Here is a 26121-nt window from a genome sequence, read left to right on the forward strand (position 1 = left end):
GCATAGTGACCATCTGTATGTCTTTCTTGAAAAAAAAATCTATTTAGGTCTTCTACCCATTTTTGATTGGGTTTTTTTTTAAATATATTGAGCTGTTTGTATATTGTGGAAATTTAGCCCCCATCAGTCACATTGTTTCCAACTATTTTCTCCTAGTATGCAGATTTTTTTCATTTTGTTTATAGTTTGCTTTGCTGAGCAAAACCTTGTAAGTTTGATTAGGTCCCATTCGCTTTTTTTAGATTTTCTTTCTTTTGCCTTGAGAGACCAAACTAAGAAAATATTGCTACAATTACTGTCAGAGAGTGTTTTGCTTATGTTCTCCTCTAGGAGTTTTATGGTGTCTTATATTTAAGTCTTTCAGTCATTTTGAGCTTATTTTTGTGTATGATGTGAAGAAGTGTTTTAACTTCACTGATTTATAGGAAGCTGTCCAGCTTTACCAACACCACCTGCTGAAGAAACTGTCTTTTTCTCCAGTGTATATTTTTGCTTCCTTTGTAAAAGATTGCTTTGTAAAAGATCGTAGGCATGCAGGTTTATTTCTGGCCTGTCTATTCTGTTCCATTGATCCATATGACTGGTTCTGTGCCACTACTACGTTGTTTTGATGACTGTAGCTCTGTAGTATTGCCCAAAGTCTAAGTGGTTATGCCTCCAGCTTTGTTCTTTTTCCTCAGGATTTCTTTGGCAGTTCTGGGTCTCCTTTGAATCAATATAAATTTCAGTTCTAGTTCTGTGAAAAACATCCAGATTAATTTGATACAGATTACATTAAATCTGTAGATGGCTTTAGGCAGTATGGCCACTTTAACAATACTAATTCTTCCAATCCAGTGCATGGGTTATCTTTTCATTTCTTTGAATCATCTTCAATTTCCTTTGTCAGTGTTTTACAGTCCTCGGCATATAAGTCTATCACCTCCTTGGTCAGGTTTATTCTTAGGGTTTTTTTTTTTTTGGACACAGTTTTAAATGGTATTTTTTTTTTGTACTTTCTCTTCCTGATATTTTGTTAATGTAAATAAATGCAACAGATTTCTTCCTGTTAATCGTGTATCCTCCTGCCTCGCTGAATTTATTTTTCATTTCTAATAGTTTTTATGCAGAGTCTTTAGGGTTCTCTAAATAGAATACCATGTTATCTACAATAAATGAAAATTTTACCTCCTTCTTTCCAATTTGGATAAGTTTTATTTCTTTTTCTTGTCTGAATGCTGTGGCTAGGAATTCCAACACTATGTTGAATAGAAGTGGTGATAGGAGGCATCCTTGTCTTGTTCCAAAATTTAGCAGGAAGACTTTCAGCTTTTCACCAGAGTATTATGTTGGCTTTAGGTTTATCATAAATGGCTTTTATTATGCTGAGATGTGTTCCCTCCATACCAATTTCATAAGCGTTTTTTATGATGAATGGATGTTAAAATTTATCAAATGCTTTCTACATCTATCGAGATGATCATATGGTTTTTGTGTTTTGTTTTGTTGATGTAGTGTATCACATCAATTGATTTGTGACCCTGGGTGAAATCCAACTTGGTCATGGTGCACTATCCTTTTTATGTGCTGGTGGATTACATTTGCTAATATTTTGTTGAGGATTTTTATATCTATAGTCAACAAAGACACTGGCCCATTTTATTTTTTGGTAGCATCTTTATCTGGTTTTGGCATCAGGATGATGGTGGCTTCACAGAATGACTTTGGGAGTGTTCCCTCCTCTTCAGTCTTTTGGAAGAAGTGGAAAAGTCAGAATAGCCATTGTATGTCTGGTAAAATTCCCCAGTGAAGACTCCTGGAATTTTGTTTGCAGGGAGTTTTGTTTTTTGTTTTTGTTTTTGTTTAATTTTAGGGTCACACCTACAGCATATGGAAGTTCCCAGGCTAGGGGTCAAATTGGAGCTGTAGCTGGTGGGTTACATCACAGCCACAGTACTTGAGATCTGAGCTACATCTGTGACCTATACCACAGTTTCCAGCAATGCTGGATCCTTAACCCACTGAGCGAGGCCAGGGATCAAATTAGCATCCTTGCAGACACTGTACTGGATTCTTAACCCATAAGTCACAACAGGAATTCCCGCAGAGAGTTTGCTTTTTTTTTTTTTCAATTATAGATTCTATTTCATTTCCAGGATTGGTTTGTTCAATTTATCTGTTTCTTCTTGATTCAGTTTTGGTAGGATGTATATTTCTAGAAACATCCATTTCTTCTAGGTTCTCCATTTTGTTGGCATATAGCTGTTCATAGTATTTTATGTTTTTTTTATTTCTGCATTATTAGTTGTTATTTCTCTCCTTTCATTTCTTATTTTATTTATTTGGGTCTTCTTTTTTTTCTTGATGAGTCTGGCCAGAGGCTTGCTGATTTTGTTTATCCTTTCAAAAGACCAGCTTTTGGTTTTATTGATTTTATATATTTATTCATATATTTATATGATTTATATTTTTATTATTTATATTTTAATTTATTATTTATTTTACTAATATTTTGACATATATTTAATTTTTCCTTGTTTAACTTTACTCATTTTTTATATTGTCCTTTAATTATATTCTGAAATTCATTCTAAGAGGCTGATGCTCTTAAGGCTTTATATTTTTGCTTTTATTACTTTTATTTTTTGACCTTTTAGTAAACTGTCTCAGTGTTAAAATGTAGAGAATGTTTGTATTCTGAGTAATATCGCTAGATACATACTGAAAATAATTCTCAATCTTTTCTTTCTAGGAATTAATTCTATCTCATATCACCACCAAAAGAATGCATCTCTGATTTTAAAAGAAAAGTACAGGAGTTCCCATCGTGGCTCAGTGGTTAATGAGCCCAACTAGTATCCATGAGGACATGGGTTCGACCCTCTGGCCTTGCTGAGAGGGTTAAGGATCCGGCATTGTGGTGAGCTATGATGTAGGTCACAGACGTGGCTCAGATCTGGCACTGCTGTGGCTGTGGCGTAACCAGCAGCTACAGCTCCGATTCAACCCCTAACCTGGGAACCTACATATGCTGAAACTGGGGCCCAAAAAGGACTGACTAAATAAATAAATGGAAAGTATATTAAAAAATATGATTCAACAGAAATTAGTGTGATGCCAATTTGCTGGAAAACTCCAGCTACTTCACTGCTGATGGCTGAAGTTAGTGAATGTAAAAGATATCAAAGTGGCCCCCTTAATCTTAATATGCCCATGACTAAGGCTGTCCCAGGAAGTACAGGGTCCATAGAAGAGAAGCTCAATGTACCTGTTGGCAACTATCTGTATGCATACTTAATAAAGTACATTCTTTTTTCTAATCAACTTTTTACATGATTTTTTTTTTCTTTTTACAACTGCACCTGCAGCATGTGGAAGTTCCCAGGCTAAAGGTCAAATCAGAGCTGCAGGTGCAGCCTATACCACAGCCACAACAACATTGGATTGGGGCCGAATCTGCAACCTATGCCACAGCTTACAGCACTGCCAGATCCTTAACACCCTGAGCATGGCCAAAGACAACATCGGACCCTTTATCTGCTAAGCCACAACAGGAACTCCTTTCATGAATTCTTTAAAAAATTTATAAATATATGGGCAACCATGAGCCAAAATACTATGAAATAACCACAAAAAAGTTGACTTAATTTATGCTCTGCTTTCGTGCAGCTTTTTTTCATTGATTATTTAATATTAAAGCAAAGTTGTATGTATATTATTTCTCTGACAAAACTTACACTGGATCTAATATAGAAAAGGTAAAACAAGGTCTTATTTCACTTCCTGTTCTTTTTTTTATATGTGTTTGACAATTTGAAAATTAATGACTTTTTTTTTTTTGTCTTTTTGCCATTTCTTGGGCCGCTCTCATGGCATATGGAGGTTCTCAGGCCAGGGATCTAATCGGAGCCATAGCCGCTGGCCTACGACAGAGACACAGCAACTCGGGATCTGAGCCTCGTCTGCGACCTGCACCACAGCTCACGGCAATGCCGAATCCTTAACCTCCGAGCAAGGCCAGGGATCGAACCCACAATCTCGTGGTCCCTAGTCGGCTTTGTTAACCACTGAGCCACGACAGGAACTCTGAGAAGTAATGACATATTCTTAAAGAATGCATTTTTTGGGAGTTTCCATTGGGGCTCAGTGATAACAAACCTGACTAGTAATCATGAGGACGAAGGTTCAATCCCTGACCTCACTCAGTGGGTTAAGGATCTGGCATTGTTATGAGCTGTGGTGCAAGTCACAGACACGACTTGGATCCCATGTTGTTGTGGCTGTGGCATAGGCCGGCAGCTTCAGCTCCTATTTGACCCCTAGACTAGGAACTTTCTTATGAGCTCTAAAAAGACCAAAAAAAAAGTGTAATTTCTACAAGTTAGGCAAAATCGTCTGTTACATAGAAAGAACAGAGTATTCTGTACACATACAGTGAACATTTATGAGGGCTTTCTTTCCTCTTTGGGACACATCATATGTTTGTTAACTTTTTTTTTTTTAGGAATAAGTAGAATTTTCATAATCAGAAATTTATTTACTAGCCTTTGATATTTAGCTGTGGGCTCTTGGACTGGTGCCAACAGCTATATTCCCCAATAACTTATGAAGCACTTCAACCTAAAAGCCATTTGACATTGAATTACTTGGTTATAAGCTTTAACTTTAATTTGCATTAGTAGTTTAAATTATGCCTACCTATAATTAAAGAGACATGTATTCTTACTTTTTTTCAATATTTTAGAACATGTAACTACCAACTAGAAGAGAAAATTCACATACTAAGTAATCAAATACTGTGCCATTACCTTACATTTGATAAGGTTTTTTCTAGCTATGTCCAGTAATTCTTCCTCCTCTTTGGGATTTTTTGTTTGATTGAATCTCAAGATGAATTCTTTTGTGATTGAATATTGTAGCCTAAACCAAAAAAAAAAATTATTATAACTAACAGTTCTAAATTTTAATTAATAAACTTGCAGTGGCTAAGTATATCTATTTTCTAAAAAATTACTTTACCTTGATAAGAATATTTCATACAAAATCAGAAAAATTAGCCATCCTAGATTGATCTTATACTCTTGGACTGAGAAAATACATATATATATATGTGTGTGTGTGTGTATATACACACACACACACACACACACACACCCTAGATTGATCTTATCATACTCTTAGATTGAGAAACATAATTCTCATGATGTCAAAGAACTTTCCAGCCTCTGGAAAAAAAATTTCTGACATAGTTGTCAGAAGTCACACATGTCTCCTTCATAGGTAATATCTAACATAGTTTCATTTTGTTCAAGACTGATTTATCTCCTCACATATATCAGTGTTGATTCAATTTAAGCTAGATCATTATTCCCTCCATGCAAGTAGAATCAGTCCAGCTGTGGCTGAGGTGGGCAGAGGCAGAAGGATGTATATAGTAAGGTCAGAGAGGTAACAAGAAGCCTGGATTAACTCTGGTTGAGATGGGAAGCTACTGCAGGGTTCTGATAAGAGGAGCAGCATAATTAAAGTTTTAACAGAATCATTCCCATGCTGTGTTGAGAGGTAGAGTATAGGGAGGTAGCAAGGGAGAAAGCACACATAAACTTAAGTGAGAGGTAATTTGGCTTGGATCAGAAATGAAGAGAAGTAATTAAGAGAAGAGTTTGAGTAATGGATATATTTTGACATTAGCCCCAACCAGACTGCTCAATGAATTAGAAATTCGGCATGAGAGGAAAAAAGCGGGGGGGGGGGGGCTTATAATTGAACTGAGTAACTGGAAGGATGAAATTGCTATTTATCAAGATGGGAAAGGTTTCTAGAGGAGCAAATTTGGGTTGAGGGTAGAGAGTAAGTTCAGTATTGGACATGTTACATTTGAAATGACCGTGGTCACTCAAATACAGACACAGGGTAGGCAGTTAGATGTATGAGCTTGAATTTTAATGGAAAAGCTTCTGGCTAAATATATCAGTTTTTGAGTCGTGAGCATATATATGGTATTTAAAGTCTTATGAATGGAAAGGATTCCATGGGGAAAGTATACAGAGAGTAAACAAGTATTTCAAAAGAGAAGTGATAAAAATAAGTAGAAGGTATACATAAGAGAATGAATAAAGGGAGTATAATGACATACCACAGAATTTTAAATGGCATGGGATCAAAAGTAACATTGGAAGAATAGAGAATGGGTAGTAGAATCAGTGAGTTATTTGCGTAAGAAAATAATTGAAGTCATGTCTTAAAAGGAGTAATCTGAAAGCATAAAACACATTTTTAACAACTTACTATATTCAAAATTTACTGAATTGGTTGTTCTGTGGGATATATTAAAAAAATGAATAAAAATCAGATTTGGGGAGTTCCTGTCATGGCTGAGTGGTTAACAAATCCCACTAACATCCATGAGGACACGGGTTCGATCCCTGGCCTTGCTCAGTGGGTTAAGGATCTCAGTGCTGCCACAAACTGTGGTATAGGTTTCAGACGCAGCTTGGGTCCTGCGTCGCTGTGGCGTAGGCCAGCGGCTACAGCCCTGATTCAACCCCTAGTCTGGGAAGCCATATGCCACTGGTATGGCCCTAAAAGACAAAAAGACAAAAAAAAAAAAAAATCAGATTTTGCCCCAATAACTCATAGTCCTATTGAGAAAACAGACGTATGTAAAAGTAATCACAGTGCCATACAATCACAGGATAAGCAGAGATAAAGACTCTGTAAACCAGAGCCAAATACAACTAATAAAATGACCAACTATTTAACTGCCACCTTAAAATGGGCATGCATTCAGCCACTCAATCGGTAAGCATTTCTTGACTATGAGGCACTAACCTTGGAACCAGGACACAATGGTGAGACAAATAACCTTGGCCTCAAAAAGCGTACAGTAAAATAGCTGAAGAGTTAAGGTGTTAGAACTCACAAAGTCAGCTAGAACTGCGCATCTGAAATAATCAGCTTCACTCTTGACCTCCTGATCTCTTGCTCTTAGAAATAGGTGCTTAGAAAGACATCTTAAAGGTTGGCTGAAAACTCAAAAGTCATCTGCGGTAACATATCTTTGATCAACATGGACCCACTCTGCATGAAGAGTTCAAAGTAGCTTTCATCCTCCCATTTGTACAGAATGTTGTGGGGACCAGAATATGGTAACACTTTATCCACATTTTTTCTAAATTTGATTAAAAATTAGATTTTTAAAAATAATAACAGAAGAGTGCTGTTTATAACAAACCAAACGTTCAGGGGCCTCCAATTCTACCCACCAGAATTCTACCCAATTTTACCCATCAGAAATCACCAAGAGGAGTTCCCGTCGTGGCGCAGTGGTTAACGAATCCGACTAGGAACCATGAGGTTGAGGGTTCGATCCCTGCCCTTGCTCAGTGGGTTAAGGATCCGGCGTTGCCGTGAGCTGTGGTGTAGGTTGCAGACGCGGCTCGGATCCCGCGTTGCTGTGGCTCTGGCGTAGGCCGGTGGCTACAGTTCCGATTCGACCCCTAGCCTGGGAACCTCCATATGCCACGGGAGCAGCCCAAGAAATAGCAACAATAACAACAACAACAACAACAAAGACAAAAGACAAAAAAAAAAAAAAAAAAAAAAAGAAATCACCAAGATTAATGGGTCCATGTGTATCCTCACGCCTTTCTCAAAGCTCATAAACATAAACCAACCAATGTGCACTCTTTTTAATAAATAGAACCAGGCATACACAACATTGGAGCATGCTTTCTTCATTAAATTTATCACATATTCCGCAAGTTCAACTAATGCCAATATGTAATCATATGGATATACACAGCAAACGCAATGATTTCCGTACTGCCATTATTTCCAGTATAATTTTGGCCATGCTAACTGATGCTATGATTTTTAAAAACCCTTATGCATAGACCTGACATTCAGTAGTGCACACTATTCTGATTTATCAATCTCTACATGATATCAATAGTTAAATATTTTGATTAACACCTCTTGTAAGTTTATGTATATAAAGACATCATCATGGCAGAATGTATTTTCCAACACATGTAGCTGATAAAGGGCTAGCAGCCATAATATATCCAACACGTAGAAAGAACTCCCAAACAACAGAAACAGAGAAGAGGCTTTAACAGATAATGGACAAAAGAAGAAATCCATGTGGCCAGCAACTATGTGAAATGATGATTTACATCATAAATAGAGAAACTCAAATTAAAACCATCTCATTTAAGCAAATTTCCCCAACCAACAACCACATAAACCTCGCACACACCCACACACAATCCAAGGGTTTCAAATTCAAATCAAAAATACATTTTCTGAAATTAGATATTTTACCTCAACTTTTATATAGGCTCTGAGAAAAACACATTTACATCATTTTATTTCTAAATTCTTTGGGGAGGGGGGTGCATATGTACAGTATGTAGATGTTCCCAGGCCAAGGACTGCACCCAAAACACAGCAGTGACAGTGACAGATCCTATTAGAAAGTAATATCTAATTCAATTTCTATGCTTACAGTATATTTGATAAAGAATTTTAGCCTTGTCAATTATTTTTAGCATGGATTGTGGTCTATAATGAATCATTAAAAATATGCAAAGCTTGGGAGTTCCTGTCATGGCACAGAGGAAACGAATCCAACTAGAAACCATGAGGTTTTGGGTTCGATCCCTGGCCTCGCTCAGTGGGTTAAGGATCCGGCGTTGCTGTGAGCTGTGGTGTAGGTTGCAGACGCGGCTCGGATCTGACGTTGCTGTGGCTGTGGCGTGGGCTGGCAGTGACAGCTCCAATTAGACCCCTAGCCTGGGAACCTCCATCTGCCACAGGTGTGGCCCTAAAAAGACATCAACAACAACAAAAAGACAAAAAAAAAAAATATGTAAAGCTAATACTTTTCAGCTTTCTATACAGAGATTGAGTACCTTAATTTGTCTCCCACAGCGCATGACAATAAGTATTTAATAGGAAATAAATATAGCTTTTTAAACTATTTCTTGTCCATTACAAAGAGAGGTTGTTAGATAAAGTAATGCTTATTTAATGATAAACACAGCCCATGATAAGAAGCAAAAGGAAACTTGAAAAAGAAAATACAGGCATTTGAAAGGAAAATATAGCTTAGCTCTACACATTTCAATTTCTTCAAAATACTTCACAAAGATAAATGTCATCTACTGTAAGTGCGAAAGTACAGACCCTATGGAAGAGGTAATGAATAAAGTTTGCCATGCCAATATGCATATAAAGGAAATATACTCAAGTCTTCTGACTGCATGGATACCCTTCCAAACAACCCTCTATTTATGCCATCTGTGACTTCAGAACTTTCTTTTAAGCTGACCATTTATTTGTTCAGTAAACATTAAATGAAAGCTTCCCACATACAACAGCTTTTGCTAGATACAATGAGAGCTAAGAGAGGAATCAGGCCTGGCCCCAGGAAGCTCGTAATCTAGGAGGGAAGTAAGACATCACAAATGATGTAATGTAAAGCGGACGGACTGAAAAAAGAGAGAAATAAAATCCTGTGGAGTATTCAGAAGTACAAATCATGATTCCAACACTTGCTTAATCACTTAACCTGTGTGCGCTATAATTTTCCATCTCTGAACACGAGGACAAGTTTTCTTGTAGAATTTTGAAAAGTGTTAAACTGGAGCACATGGTCTAGTTCCTGGCAAAGATTTACCACTGAGTAACCATTAATAATAAGAATTACTGTTTGTTTTTTGGGTTTTTTTGGTGGGCTTTTTTTTTTTTTTTTTTTGGTCTTTTGTCTACAGGGCTGCACCCGCAGCATATGGAAGTTCCCAGGCTAGGGGTCTAACTGGAGCTATAGCTGCCGGCCTACACTACAGCCACAGCAATGCCAGATCCAAGCCACACCTGCAACCTATACCACAGCTCATGGCAATGCTGGATCCTTAAGCCACTGAACAAGGCCAGGGATCAAACCCGCAACCTCACGGTTCCCAGTCGGATTTGTTTCTGCCATGCCACAACAGGAACTCCAGAATTACTGTTTTGGAGTGAAGATTCAAAAAAACCTTCTTGGAGTTCCCATCATGGCGCAGTGGTTAATGAATCCGACTAGGAACCATGAGGTTGCGGGTTCGGTCCCTGTCCTTGCTCAGTGGGTTAACGATCCGGCGTTGCCGTGAGCTGTGGTGTAGGTTGCAGACGCGGCTCGGATCCTGTGTTGCTGTGGCTCTGGCGTAGGCTGGTGGCTGCAGCTCCAATTGGACCCCTAGCCTGGGAACCTCCATATGCCGCGGGAGCGGCCCAAGAAATAGCAAAAAGACAAAAAAATAAAAAAATAAAATAAAATAAAAAAATTTAAAAAAAAAAAAACCTTCTTTACAGAAATGGCACTTGAGCTGTACGTCAACTTGTGGATAGGTAATGGAATGTGAGAGAAAGGCAGCTGTCCTTTCAAAATCTTTTCTCTGCTTCTTCCTAGTCACATGATCATCCAGATAGAGCCTATATTTCCCAGTCTTTCTGCAGCTGGCTATGGCCATGTGGCCAAATCAGCAGGTTATGAGATTTAATACATACAAATTTAAGGTCACCTCTAACTTAAAGATATGCCACTTTCCCTAGAATAAGACTTTTTTTTTTCCCCTTCCAGTAGACTGGAACACAAAAATAGTACTGTATCAACTTTGATTAGGCAGATGAATAAAACCATGAGATAATGAGGGTTCTGAGTTTCTCACTCACCCCAAAAGCAGAGCTATCCCATAAGCCTAGACCCACTGGATTCCTGCTCTTTAGGGCCACACGCATGGCATATGGAAGTCCCCAGGCTAAGGGTCAAACTGGAGGTGCAGCTGCCATGCCAGACCCAAGACACATCTGTGACCTACACCACAGCTCATGGCTATGCAGGATCCTTTAACCACTGAGCAAGGCCAAGGATTGAACTCACATCTTCATGGATACTAGTGGGGTTCGTTAACACTGGGCCACAATGGGAACTCCCTATGAGTTCTATTAATTAATACAGAAGAAAAAAAATGGCTCTAGGAGGAAGGACAATTATCACTCTTTGCGCTGGTGACCAGAGCTTATCATAAACAGACTGAGAGACTAGCACAAACTGCTACTCATTAGGTACTGGTTGGTAATTCCTCAGATAGTCATTAAGGGTGCTATATGGGACTCCCTTCCACATTTAAGGTAGACACAAGGGCTGGGTGACATACCTTGGAAGTAGGGATAAGTTAGCACCTATAAGATGAATCCTAACCAAGGAAAATGTTAGACAGGAGGGAGGAGAAAAGCTGAATACCCCCCTCTTTGATTTCTCCATTTTATGGTCTTTTGTGCGATGTGTTCTTTTCTTGAAATTTGTCTTGATAAACCCTAGATGTCAAGTATGGACATGGATCTGCCACGCCTTTTTATAGCAAGTTGTGATTTGTGATTTAGTGATTAGGATGATAATACATCAAAATTTATTGCCTCATTTTCCTTTTGGCCTCCACCTTCACTGAACTGAACATGTATACCCCAAATAAAGTATTAAACTCTTAATTCATTTCTCATCTTCTGCCTTCTAGAAATATGAGCCAAGACAATGGTGCACACCCAAGTATAAGAGGAATATGGTTTCTAAGATCTTGCAAGACCCTGTATACTTTGCACAGATATCTCCTAGGCAGCTGCTGATCTCTCATTTGGGGCAATACATTCTAAAAGAAATTATACTACAATATATTGAATGCACTTATGCTCTTTATGGCCATCCAGCTCCTGAGTTACCATATTTTTGGCTAAATCATTTGTAGCCAATACAAATGCTACAAGTAAGATGTCCTAGGTTAAATTTAACATACATAATTATGAAGTATTAACAATTAGAATTTCACTTAAGGCTTATAATAATTCAAACAAATGAAAAACAAAGACTACAGATCAAATAAGCAAATGACCAGAATATAAATATGAGAGCAGAGGTTCTTCCTGCTGCTGATAGCACATTTAGAGCCTAAGGATAGGGCTATATTGTATTATAAAGTATACATATTAAAATCAATACTATTATATATAGACTGTAAACACATAATTTTAAATATTTAGAGCACATATTTGTAGAGCATGTTTTACTAAATATAAAAGCATCAAAAACATTTATAAAAAGGAAAAATGTCAGGCTTATTAACATTTTAAGAAGCTTTGAAAACTACAGCATCCCAGATATAAAAAATACCTCAAGCAGCTTCTGTGAGAAAGATATAAAATAATCTAATAGCTTGATTAACTCTTCCTAATGTAAGATTTATATCCTTTTTTTAATTTTTTTATATCCTTTTTTTTTAATCAGCTTAAATAGGTGTGTGCAGTTGATGTAAATATTCAAAATCTTTTGGTTTTTCCCATCTCTTAGATAAGGAGAAAAAGCAAAAGACTATATATGATAAAACACTTTTAGTTGTGAAGTAAAACTGTAACACAATAGTATGCTCTGAACCAGCAATCCACTGCATGAGTGTGCAATTTTCTGTTCGGATCAAAAATATGTAGATGTTAGAACCTCATTTGAAGGATTTACATGGAACCCTACATGCATCTCCAACAGAACGCACTCTAAACCTACAAAGCTTGTGTTTCTAAGGAACAATAAGTGAAGGAGGAACAATATAGCAGGAGGTCTATGACAATTCATGCAACACATAAGAAAAAAAAAGGTAACATCCTTTAATGAAAGCGAGGTCTCTGCTTCATCTCAAATAGCTGATACCAGGGATAGAATCTCATTTACCTTGATAAAGGGCCACTGACACAAGACAAAGTATGTTTACTAAATGACTGCAGAGTTGAAGAAAAAAAAAAAAAAAGCCAGGATTTTCAAAGTGCAGGAAAGTTATATGAGATTCTCTTCACATTGTCTGCTTATATTTCTGAAGTAAGAGCAATCAGAATTAACCCCAGCCCCTTTTCCCAACCACAAGGAGCTATAGAGAAGGTTGCCTTGGTGCTCAGCAGAGGAGGAAAGAAAAAGAAAAAAAAAGTATGTGTGTGTGTTTATGTGTACACATATATCTGAGAAGATCAATCTCAACATAGATTTAACCCCAGTCATTGGACTAATCAACACAAATTATAAAACCATCATACTTCTTCTAGAATATGCTCAAAAGTATACACAGGCAACCAGAAACTATAAGTCTACAATAGAAGTTTTGAAGAAAAAAAATGAATTACTAGAAATCTAAGGTATGGTTTTTAAAAACTTAATGGATAAATTGGTAACAAGACAGAATTAGTCAGGTGGAAAACATGTATCAGAATAAATTATTCAAAATACAGTAGAAAAAGACAAAAAAGACAGAAAATGTAGGTAAAAGATAAAATATAAAATGAGACGGTTTCATACACATTCAATCAAGAATCTTAGAAAAAGAGAAAACAGAAAATAGGTTGTCAAGATAATATCTAAAGAAACAATATTTGAGGTAGTAGGATCAAGATGCTGGAGGAATAAGACGTTGCATTCACCTTCTCCCACATAAAAAAAAAAAAAAAAAAAAAAACCCATCTACATGTAGAACAATTCACACAGAACATCTACTGAATGCTAGAAGACCTTAAACTTCCAAAGAGTGCAAGAAACCCTCCATATAATTGGATAGAAAAAAAAGAAAAAATAGAGGGAGAGAGAGAGAAAGGAATCAGGAAGGGATTAGCAATCCTGAGAGGGAGCTGTGAAAGAGGAAAGGGACCCACACCCTGGGAAGCTACCTAAGCCAACATGAAGGGACCTCAAAGCCTCAGAGAAAAGCACAGCAGCTGGACTGAGGAGGGCAAAGCAGAGAGAGAGCCACAGACCATCAGTACTCCTCTCCCAAAAACTCACAGCCTGAGAAATTTGGGTCGGGGGTGGGCACTGAGACTCAGGCTCTGGACGTCAGTTCCAGGGAGAGGACTAGGGTTGGCTGTGTGGAGACAGCCAGAGGGGCTAGGGAGCAGTGTGCAAGGGCTGGGGAGTGGAGAGGCATAGCCAAGGGAACCCAGGAGGAGGACTGGGCCCGAAAGACAAGCAAGGCACCATTGTTGGGGAAGACAAGTCCACCACTGTGTGGACTCTCAGAGGACGGGGCTATGGGTTGCAAAGTGTCTCTTGCATGGGCTACGGGTGATGGGTCCCTCCTGTTGGGCCAGAGTGTCAGAGCCTCTTGTACAGGCTAAATGTGACAGCGTGCCTCTTGCATGGTCTACAGGCAGCAGAGGCAAACTCAGTCATCTCAGACTCCAGAGGTGGGCACTCAGCTCAGAGGTCAGCACAGAGGAGGGCACTGCAAAGGAGCACCACCTGTTGCTCTCACTGCCCCAGGAATGCACATGCCCTGATGCTAGTACTGCCAAATGCTCTAGGCACCACCTACACCAGCCCAAGGATGGGTGCTTCCCAGGGCCCTGCAATTAAGAGCAGTCTGCACAACCATCCCACAGGTCCTTGCCAATGTCAGGGGCCCAGCAACCAGGCACTGGCTACTAGCCCTGCCCATTGCCTCTATCTCTCTGGAAACACATGCAGCACCCTAAAAATAAATAGTAAGCCCACATAAAATACCCAGGGGCACTCACACATATAAATATCCCTCCAAGATTACAGTAGTTGGTTTCTCTAAACTCACAAAATAAGAAAAATATAAGCAAAATGATAAAGCTCAGGAAACATTCTCAGTTAAAAGAACAGGAGAATTCCCCTGAAGAGGCAAACAATGAAACAGACCTCTGCAGTCTAACTGGCACAAGTTCAAAAAGGAGACAGTGAAAATACTGAAGGAATTAAGAGAGAAAATGAAGGAATTAAGAGCAGAAATTAACAGGAATGCAGATTACTTTAGAAAGGAACTAGAAAATAGAAGGAAGAGACAAGATAAATTATAAAGTTCATTTGCAGAGACTCAAGCTGAATTAAAGGCACTGAAGAGCAGAATGAATAATGCAGAGGAACACTTTAGTGACTTGAAAGAGAGAATAATGGAAATCACCCAATCAGGACAGCAGACAGAAAACCAAATGAAAACACATGAAAGCAATATAAGAGATCTATGGGATAATATAAAGCAGGCCAATCTACACATAATAGGGATTCCAGAAGGAGAATAAAAAGAAAAGGGGATTGAAAATATATTTGAAGAAATTATGGCTGAAAACTACCCAAATCTAAAGGAAATAGATATCAAGATACAGGAAGCACAGAGGACCCCAAAGAAGTCAAACCCAAACAGGCCCACACCAAGAGATATTATATTAAAAATGGCAAAAGTAAAAGATAAAGAGAGGATTCGAATGGCAGCAAGAGAAAAACAAAGAGTTAATTACAAGGGTACCCCCATAAGGCTATCAACTGATTTCTCTACAGAAACACTACAGGCCAGAAGAGTGGCCAGATATATTCAAAGTTCTAGAAAAGAAAAATTTGCAGCCTAGAATACTCTACCCAGCAAGAATATCATTTAAAATAGAAAAAGAAATAAAGAATTTCTCCAACAAACAAAAACTGAAAACAATACAGAAATACTAAACCCATTCTAAATTAAAAAACCCATTCTCTTAAATTAAAAAAAGAAGAAATAGGATGGAGGAAATCACAACTGGAAAGTAATCACTTAAGCAAACCAGTAAACAGATTTAAAGGGAAAAAACCTATTGTAAAAGCAACAGGGTCAGCTTTTTGAAACGTATTGTAAAAACACAAGGCTCAGCAAAAGGATACACATGAACATGTTAAAAAAGAACATCAAAATCATAAGGTGTGGGGAAGGAAAGTAAGAAAATACAGACCATTTTTTTTAGAATGTGTTTGAGCCTATAAGACTCTCAGGCTAAAGTAAGCAGATATAGAAAGAGGTTAATATTCTTGAAACAGGTTAACCTCAAATCAAAACCAAAAACTACATTCACTAAAACTACCAAGCAGAGGACATAAGCATAAAATAAAAGGAAATCATCCAACCAAAAAAAGAAAAGAACAAAGGAGAAACAGAATCAACTGGAAAACAAGGTTTAAAATGGCAATAAATACATATTTATCAATAATAACTATTTATAAATAATTACCAGAAATGTGAATGGACTGAATGCTCCAATCAAAAGACAGAGAGTGGCAAACTGGATAAACAACAAGAGCCTACAATATGATGCCTATAAGAGACTCACTTTAGGGCAAAGGACACATATAAATTGAATGTGAGGAAACAGAAAGATTTTATGTGAATGGAAAATACAGGAGAGTGGGAGTTGCAATGCTCATATCAGACAAAATAGACTTTAAAATGAAGGCCATAAAGAAAGACAAAGAAGGACACTATTTAATGATCAAAGGATCCAGTCAATAAGAGGATATTAGACCCGTCAATATATATGCCTCTAATATAAGAGCACCCAAATACATACAAGAAATACTAATAGACATAAAAGGAGAAACAGATGGGAATACAATAATAGTAGGAGAATTTAACACCCCATTCACATCAAGGGGCAGATCCTCTAGACAGAAAATCAATAAGGGAACAGAGCTCCTAAATGACAAAATAGAAAAGTTAGACTTAATTGACATTTTCAGGACATTACATCCAAAAAAATAAGAAAATAAATTATTTTCAAGCACACATGGAACATTATCAAGGATTGACCACATACTGGGGCACAAAACTAAACTCAATAAACTTACGAGTATAGAAATTATTTCAAGTATCTTCTCTGACCACAATGAAACTAGAAATCAACCATGGCTCAGATCCAGAGTTGCTGTGGTTGTGGTGTAGGCCAGCGGCTACAGCTCTGATTGCACCCATAGCCTGGGAACCTCCATGTGCTGTGGATGTGGCCTTAAAAAGACAAAAAAAAAATCTATGGGATGCCACAAAAGCAGTGATTATAGGGAAGTACATAGCAACATAGGCCTTCCTCAGAAAAGAAGAAAAATCTCAAATCAACAACTTAACCCACCAACTAAAAGAACTGGAAAAAGAATAAACAAAACCTAAAGTCAGCAGAAGGAAGGAAATCATAAAGATCATAGAGGAAATCAATAAAATAGAGATTCAAAAAACAATAGGGAAAAAACAATAAAACCAAGAGTTGGTTCTTTGAAAGGGTAAACAAAATTGACAAACTTCTGGCCAGACTCACCAAGAAGAGGAGAGAAAAAAACCCAGATAAAATAAGAAATTAAAAATGATATTACAGAATATTACATATTAAAGGATATTACAGAAATACAAAAAAAAGAATACTATGAACAATTATATGCTGTATAATTAATATAACTGCCATATAATTAATATAATTGGACAATTATATTAAAGAATATTACAGAAATACAAAAAAAAGAGAATACTATGAATAATTATATGCCAACAAATTTGACAACCTAGAAGAAATGGACAACTTCCTAGAGAATTACAGCCTGCCAAAATTGAATCAAGAAGAAATAGATCAACTGAACAGACTGATCACTAGAAATTAAACTGAATATATAATAAAAACCCTCCCTTCAAATAGAAGTCCAGGACCAGACGGATTCACAGAAAAATTCTACCAAACATACAAAGAAGAACTTATACCCATCCTTCTTAAACTCTTCCAAAGGTTGAAGTGAAGGGACACTCCCAAAGACATACTATGAAGCCACAATCATCCTAATACCAAAACCAGACAAAGATACTACCAAGAAAGAAAATTATAGGCCAATATCTTTGATGAATACAGATGCAAAAATTCTCAACAAAATTTTAGCCAAACAAATCCAACAACATATAAAAAAGATCATACACCATGACTAAGTGGGATTCATCCCAGGTTGACAAAGACGGTTCGCCATATACAATCTTTATGTGTCTGTGTGTGTTTTTAGGGCTGCACGCACAACATACAGAGGTTCTAAGGCTGGGGTAAAATCAGACCTGTAGCTGTTGGCCTACACCACAGCCACAGAAATGCAGGATACAAGCCACCTACACCATACCTCTCAGGAATGCTAGATCCTTAATCAACTGAGCAAGGCCAGGGATTGAACCTGCATCCTCATTCATGCTAGTCCAATTTTTTTCCACTGAGCCACAATGGGGACTCCCACCATATGCAAATCAATCAACATTATATACCACATTAACAAAAGAAAAGTCAAAAACTACATGAGCATTTCAATAGATGCAGAAAAAGCATCTGACAAAGTCCAACATCCATTCATCATAAAAACTCTTACCCAAATGGGTATAGAAGGAACATATCTTAACATAATAAAAGCCATTTATGACAAACCCACAGCAAATATAATATTCAATGGAGAAAAACTGAAAGCCTTCCCACTAAAATCTGGAACAAGACAAGGATGCCCACTTTCACCACTGTTATTCAACATAGTATTGGAAGTGCTAGCCATAGCAATCAGACAAACAAATAAATAAAAGGTACCCAAATTTGAAGAGAAGAGGTAAAACTGTCACTCTATGCAGATGGCATGATAACTATACATAGAAAACCCTGAGGACTCTACATAAAAACTACTTGAACTGATCAATGAGTTCAGCAAAGTAGCAGGATACAAGATTAACATTCAGAAATCTGTTTAATTTCTATATACTAACAATGAAATATTAGAAAAGGTATATAAATATTGTACAAAATATCCAATAAATATTATACAATAAATATTGTATACTATTGTATAAAAATACAGTACATTTTAAAATCACACCCCAAAAAATTAAATATCTAGGAATAAACCTGACCAAGGAGATGAAAGACTTATATGCTGAGACTTATATAAAACATTAATCAAGGAAATTAAAGAGGATTCAAAGAAATGGAAAGATTTTCCATGCTCCTGGATTAGAAGAACTAGTATTAAAATCGCCATACTACCCAAAACAATCTACAGATTGAGTACAATCCCTATCAAATTACCCATGACATTTTTCACAGAACAAGAACAAACAATCCAAAAATTTATACGGAATGATACAAGACCTAGAACTGCCAAAGCAATCCTGAGGAACAAAAAACAAGCAGGAGGTATAACACTCTCGGACGTTAAGCAATATTACAAAGCTACAGTTATCAAGACGGTATGGTACTGGTACCAAAACAGATGTACAGACCCATGGAACAGAATAGAAAACACAGAAATAAACTCAGATACCCATGGTCAATCAATTTTTAACAAAGGAGGCAAGAATATAAAATGGGAAAAAGTCTCTTCAGCAAGTGGTGCTGGGAAAACTGGACCACCACATGTAAATCAATGAAACTAGAGAACACCTTCACACCATGCACAAAAATAAACTCAAAATGGCTTAAAGACTTAAATGTAAGACAACATACCATCAAACTCCTAGAAGAGAACATAGGCAAAACATTCTCTGACATCAACTGTACAAATGTTTTCTTAGGTCAGTCTCCCAAGTCAACAGGATTAAAGCAAAAATAAAAATGGGACTTAATCAAACTGACAAGCTTTTGTATAGCAAAGGAAACCATTAAAAAAAAAAAAAAGACAACCTACAGAAAGAGAAAATAGTTTCAAATGATGCAACCAACAAGGGCTTAATTTCTAAAATATACAAGCAACTTATACAACTCAACAGCAAAAAAACCAACAACCCAATTGAAAAATAGGCAGAAGACCTGAAGAGACATTTCTCCAAGGGAGACATACAGATGGGCAACAGTCACGTGAAAAAAAAATGCTCAATAGCACTAATTATTAGAGAAATACAAATCAAAACTATTATGATATACCACCTCACTCCAGTTAGAATGGACATCATTAGTAAGTTTACAAATAACAAATGCTGGACAGGGTGTCTACAAATTCTCAAATGCTGGAAAAAAGAAAAACATCTTACACTGTTGGTAGGAATGTAAACTGACACAACCACTATGGAAAAGAGTATGGAGGTACCTCAGAAAACTAAATGAAGAACTACCATGTGATCCTGCAATCCCACTCCTAGGCATATATCCGGACAAAACTTTCATTGAAAAAGATACATGCACCTTTATGTTCATTGCAGCACTATTCACAAGAGCCAAGACATGGAAACAACCCAAATGTCTATAGATAGGTGATTGGATTAAGAAGATGTGGTATAGGAGTTCCCATCATGGTGCAGTGGTTAACGAATCCGACTAGGAACCATGAGGTTGCAGGTTCGATCCCTGGCCTTGCTCAGTGGGTTAAAGATCCAGCATTGTCACCATGAGCTGTGGTGTAGATTGCAGACTTGGCTTGGATCCTGCATTGCTGTGCCTCTGGCGTAGGCCGGCGGCTACAGCTCCAATCAGACCACTGGCCTGGGAACCTCCATATGCCACAGAAGTGGCCCTAGAAAAGGCAAAAAGACAAAAAAAAAAAAAAGAAGAAGAAGAAGAAGATGTGGTATATATATACAATGGAATACTACTCAGCCATGAAAAAGAACAAAATAATGCCATTTGCAGCAACAAAGATGGAACTAGAGACTCTCATACTGAGTGAAATGAGTCAGAAAGAGAAAGACAAATACCATATGATATCACTTATACATGGAATCTAATATATGGCCAAATGAACCTATCTACAGAAAAGAAACAAACGCAAGGATATGGAGAATAGATTTGTGATTGCTGAGGAGGAGGGGTAGGGGAGGGATGGAAGTTTGGGCTTAGTAGATGCAAACTACTACATTTGGAGATCCTGCTGTACAGCACAGGGAACCATATCTAATCACTTGTAATAGAAGATGGAGGACAACATGAAAAAAAAAGAAAGTTATATATGTATGACTGGGTCACTTTGCTGTATAGCGGAAATTAAGAGAACATTATACATCAACTATAATAAAAAAACTGTGAAAAAGAAACAATATTTGATACTTTTTAAGGAGTGATGAGAGACACAGTCCACAGACAAACAGGTCCAAGAAATCCAAGCAGAATAAATTTTAATTACATTTTACCACATCATAGTAAAATTGACAAATATAAGAGAATAAGAAAATTTTTACAGCACCCAAAATTGGAGAAAACAGATTAAACTTAAAGAAATAGCATAAAAATTTCAGCTAACTCCCCAACGTCACCAATGGAAGCTGTGAGTGGAATGACATCATCACTGGGCTAGGGGAAAGAAACAATAAAAATAACAGACAGAAAATAATTCCATATTAAGTTTTAAATTTTTTTCAAAATAAGAATAAAATAAATACATATTCAGACTAACAAAAACTAAGAATTTTTTTCTCAACAATAAAATCTCAGTAAGGAAAATTCAAAAAGTTATACATGCGGCAAATGAAAAACCAAAGCTAAGACATAACAAAGAAGAAAAGCAAAGAAAGGAATGAATAGTAAATAAAATACAAAGGAAAATTAATTGCTTCAAATAGTCTAAAGTCTAGTGAAGTTTAAAGAAACACAAAATATCATTTAAGTGCCAGACGAGGTTTGAAAGAAAATCATGCTTAATTGTGAAATGTTTATAGAGTATTCCTTTTAAATAGAGACTGAGATAAACATGTTTAGAATCAGTGAGAGAATTTAACAGTATTTGTGTATGTAAAATCTGTGTACAAAAATCCGTTGTCAAGTGATGCCCCACATGGGTAGGATTTGCTGCCATCCCAACCCTCAGGGCTCCAAGAAGCTTCGGGCCATGGCTTTTAGCTACCCCATGGATGTGGGCCCCACAAGGGTGACAAGGTGACCATGAAGATGAGCATGCCCAGGCATGGCCAAGGCTGTGGTTACCTCACCAACCACACCAAGATCAAGCACTGTAGGTGTACGGCTTCATGCCTTATATGTGGTACAGGCTATGGAGCTGCTCAAGCTCTCCATGGACAAGTGGGCCTTGTCAGGTTTATCCAGAAAAAGATGCAGAGGATTTCCCATTGTGGCACAGTAGAAACGAATCCAACTAGGAACCATGAGGTTGCAGGTTCAATCCCTGGCCTCAATCAATGGGTTAGGAGCTGGCATTGCCATGAGCTGTGGTATAGGTCACAGACGCAGCTTGGATCCTGCATTGCTATGGCTGTGGCATAGGCCAGCAGCTGTAGCTCCAATTCAGCCCCGAGCCTGGGAACATCCATATGCTGCAGGTGTGGTCATAAAAAGAAAAAAAAAAAAGGTGCAGATACACATGTGTGCCAAGAGGAAGAGGGAGAAGCTGAGCAATATGCTGGCAGCCATGAGGAAACCAGCAGTCAAGTAAAACTGAACATGCCCACCCCTGTGCATAATTAGGCCTTAGAAGAAAAAAAAAAAAAAAAACAATTGCCTTTCTTCTGGAAACACCTAAAAAAAAATACATTTTTAAATATGTGCATAAAACTTATAATAGCATCAAAAATACCAAATATATAGGACTAAATCTAAGAAAAATTACAGCACCTCTATAAAAAAAAATCTAAAGAAGTAAAAGGCATGAACTCCGAAAAAAAATTGAAAACAACATAGAAAGATATACCATATTTACGAATTAGAAAAATTAATATTGTTAAAATAATTATACTACTCAATGCAATCTACAGATTCAGTGCAACCCCTATCAAAATATTGCTATCAAAATATTGATGGCATTTGTAACAAAATTAAAACAAATAATCTTAAAATTGTATAGAAATACAAGTAACCCTGAATAGCCAAAACAATCTTGAGAAAGAAGAACAGAGCTGGAGGAATCACACTGCCTGACTTTACAGACTACACTCCAAAACTTCAGTAATCAAAATGGTATGGTATTGGCACAAAAACAGACACATAGATGAATGGAAAAGAATAAAGAACCCAGAAATAATCCCATACACTTAGGGCCAGCTAAACTATAACAAAGGAGACAAAAATATACTATAGGGAAAAGGCAGTCTTTTCAATAAGTGGTGCTAGAAAAACCAGACAGCCACATGTAAAAAAAATGAAATTAAACACTTTCTCACACCATAAACAAAGTTAATTCAAAATAGATTAAAGACATAAATGTTTAAAGACTGGAAACCACAAAATTCCTAAAAGAAAACAGATACAGAAAACCCTTTGACATAAATTGCAGCTATAGGAGTTCTCATTGTGGCACAGTGGAAATGAATCCAACTAGGAATGATTAGGTTGCAAGTTCAACACCTGGCCTCGCTCAGTGGGTTAACGATCTGGCATTGCTGTGAGTGGTGGTATAGGTCACAGACGTGGCTCAGATCTGATGTTGCTGTGGCTGTGGCGTAGGCCAGCAGCTGCAGCTTCGATTAGAGCCTAGCCTGGGAACTTCCATGTGCCGCAGGTGCAGCCCCTCCCCCCAAAAAATGCAGCTATATATATATATATATATATATATACAGAGAGAGAGATTAAAAATGTAATAAAAATAATATGCAGGATATACTGGAGAAGAACAAATTTGGAAAACCTATCACTAATGACAATAATTAAAGTAGTGTGATATTAATATATAAAGGGACAAATAGGCCAGTGAAACAGAAAAGAGAGTCCAAAAACACAACCACTGTATGTGGATATTTGATTTATGTAAGAGTTGTACTAGAGAAATAGTCGAGAAGGATGTTCTTTTAGATACATGGTGTTGATCAATTTGGTGGGTACATAAAAAAGGTAATTGGACCTGAACTTAACACCACTAACAAAAATCATTTCCATATGTATTAAATAAAAGACAAAACAGTAAGTTTTCTTCAAAATAATATGTAAGAATATCTTCATAATCTTGTGGTAGAGACAGTTTGTTAACTACTATAGAAATGACCCCTGTTTAGACTATATTATAAAGCTACAGTCATCAAAACAATGTGGCACTCGCACAAAAACAGAAATCTACATCAGTGGACCAGAAGATAAAGCTCATCAATAAATCCATGCACCTATGGTCAATTAATCCATGACAAAGGAGGCAAAAATATACAATGGAGAAAAGACATCCTCTTCAATAAGTGGTGCTGGGACAGCTGGACAGCTACATGTAAAATAATGAAATTAGAACATCTCTAACATTATCCACAAAAATAAACCCAAAATGGATTAAAGACCTAAATGTAAGGCAGGACACTATAAAACTCATAGAGGAAAACATAGGCAGAACACTCTGTGACATAAATCATAGGACTATCTTTTCGATCCACCTCATAGGTAATAAAAACAAAAATAAATCAATGGGACCTAACTAAACTCAAAAGCCTTTGTGCAGCAATAGAAACCTCAAACAAAATGAAAAGACAACCTACAGAATGGGAAAAAACCTTTGCAAAGGAAGCAAGGGATTAATCTCCAAAATGTACAAACACCTCGTGCAGCTTTGATGGAAAAAAATAATAATAATAATAATAATAATTCAAAAAATGGGCAGAAGGGGTGCCTTTGTGGTACAGCATGTTAAGAATCCAGTGTTGTCACTGCAGTGACTTGGCTTGCTGCTGTGACGTGGGTTCAGTCCCTGTCCCAAGAACTTCCACACGACAAAGGCATGGCAAAAAAAAAAAAAAAAAAAAAGGGGCAGAAGATTTAAGTAAACATTTTTCCAAAAAAGACATACAAATGACCAAAAAGCACATTAAAAGATACTCAACATCACTAATTACTAGAGAACTGCATGTCAAAACTGCAATGAGGTATCGCTTCACGACAGTCAGAATGGCCATCACCAAAAAGTCTACAAACAATAAACAATGAAGTATGGACAAAATGAACCATCCTACACTTCTGGTGGGAATGTAAATTGGTATAGCCATTATGGAGAACAGTATGGGTATTCCTTAAAAAAGTAAAAATACAACTACCATATGATCCAGCAATCCCACTCCTGGCATATGCCCAGAGAAAACCATAAATGGAAAAGATAAACGCACCCCAATGTTCACTGCAGCACTATTTAAAATATCCAAGACAGGAGTTCCCGTCATGGTGCAGCAGAAACGAATCCGACTAGGAACCATGAGGTTGCAGGTACGATCCCTGGCTTTGCTCAGTGGGTTAAGGATCCGGCATTGCTGAGAGCTGTGATGTTGGTCACAGATGCAGCTCAGTTCTGCCATTGCTGTGGTTCTGGCGTAGGCTGGCAGCAACAGCTCCGATTAGACCCCTAGCCTGGGAACCTCCATATGCCGCAGGTGCGGCCCTCAAAAGACAAAAGACAAAAAATTACTTAATTAATTAAATATCCAAGGATTTCCCATCGTGGCGCAGTTGCTAACAAACCATGAGGTTCGGGTTCGATCCCTGGCCTTGCTCAGTGGGTTAAGGATCCGGCATTGCTGAGAACTGTGATGTTGGTCACAGATGCAGCTCAGTTCTGCCATTGCTGTGGCTCTGGCATAGGCCGGCAGCAACAGCTCTGATTAGACCCCTAACCTGGGAACTTCCACATGCCATGGGAAGCAGCCCTAGAAAAGGCAAAAAGACAAAAATAAATTAATTAAATATCCAATTAATTAAATAAAAGCAAACTAAATGTCCACTGACAGAGGAATGGATAAAGAAGATGTACAATGAATTACTCAGCCACTGAAAAAGAACAAAATAATGCCATTTGCAGCAACATAGATGGACCTAAAGATTACCATACTGAGTGATGTCAGACAAAGACATACATCATATGATATCACTTCTATGTGGAATCTAATAAAAATGAGACAAAAGAACTTATTTATAAAACAGAAATAGACTCAGATTTCAGAATCAAACTTATGGTTACCAAACGGGAAACCATGGAGGGTGGTATTAACAAATATACACTACCATATATAAAACAGATAACTAACAAGAGCCTACTGTAGGGCACAGGGAAATCTACTCAATATTTGCCTTTTTTTTTTTTTTTGGTCTTTTTAGGGCTGTACTTGAAGCATATGGAAGTGCCAGGCTAGGGGTCAAATCCAAGCATCAGCTGCCAGCCTATGTCACAGCCACAGCCACAGTCACATGGGATCTGAGCCATATCTGCAACCTACATCACAGCTTGCAGCAATACTGGATCCTCAACCCACTGAGCAGGCCAGGGATTGAATCCACATCCTCATAGTTACTAGTTGGGGTCTTAACCCACTGAGCCACAAACAGGAACTCCAAATCACTATTCTTTAAAAACCCAAATGGAAAAGATGAATGGATGTATGTATATGCATAAGGGATTCACTTTGCTGTACA

General features: G+C 37.4%; 1 protein-coding gene across 15 annotated transcripts in view; it reads right to left on the reverse strand.

Annotated features, from left to right (window-relative positions):
* TMEM232 (transmembrane protein 232) overlaps positions 1-26121 on the reverse strand; it is a 293389-nt gene that overhangs the window by 202180 nt on the left and 65088 nt on the right. For 10 of the 15 annotated variants that reach the window (XR_014838519.1, XR_014838518.1, XR_014838520.1 and 7 more), the window contains one exon: positions 4788-4899. The exons of 2 other annotated variants lie outside the window; for them this stretch is intronic. Coding sequence is in view for 6 of the 13 variants with exons in the window: in XM_085014218.1 (XP_084870344.1) it covers positions 4788-4899 (112 nt within the window). In the remaining 7 variants the exon portion in view is untranslated. The remainder of the gene's footprint in view (positions 1-4787; positions 4900-26121) is intronic. 3 more of the 15 variants (XM_085014220.1, XM_085014219.1, XM_085014222.1) reach the window with 1 other exon arrangement.

Source organism: Sus scrofa, chromosome 2 (assembly GCF_054392235.1).
Source record: "Sus scrofa isolate SSC_HxYL_T2T_F1_AM1 chromosome 2, Sscrofa_HxYL_maternal_Yorkshire_Landrace_v2.0, whole genome shotgun sequence".
NCBI classification, from domain to species: Eukaryota; Metazoa; Chordata; class Mammalia; order Artiodactyla; family Suidae; genus Sus; species Sus scrofa.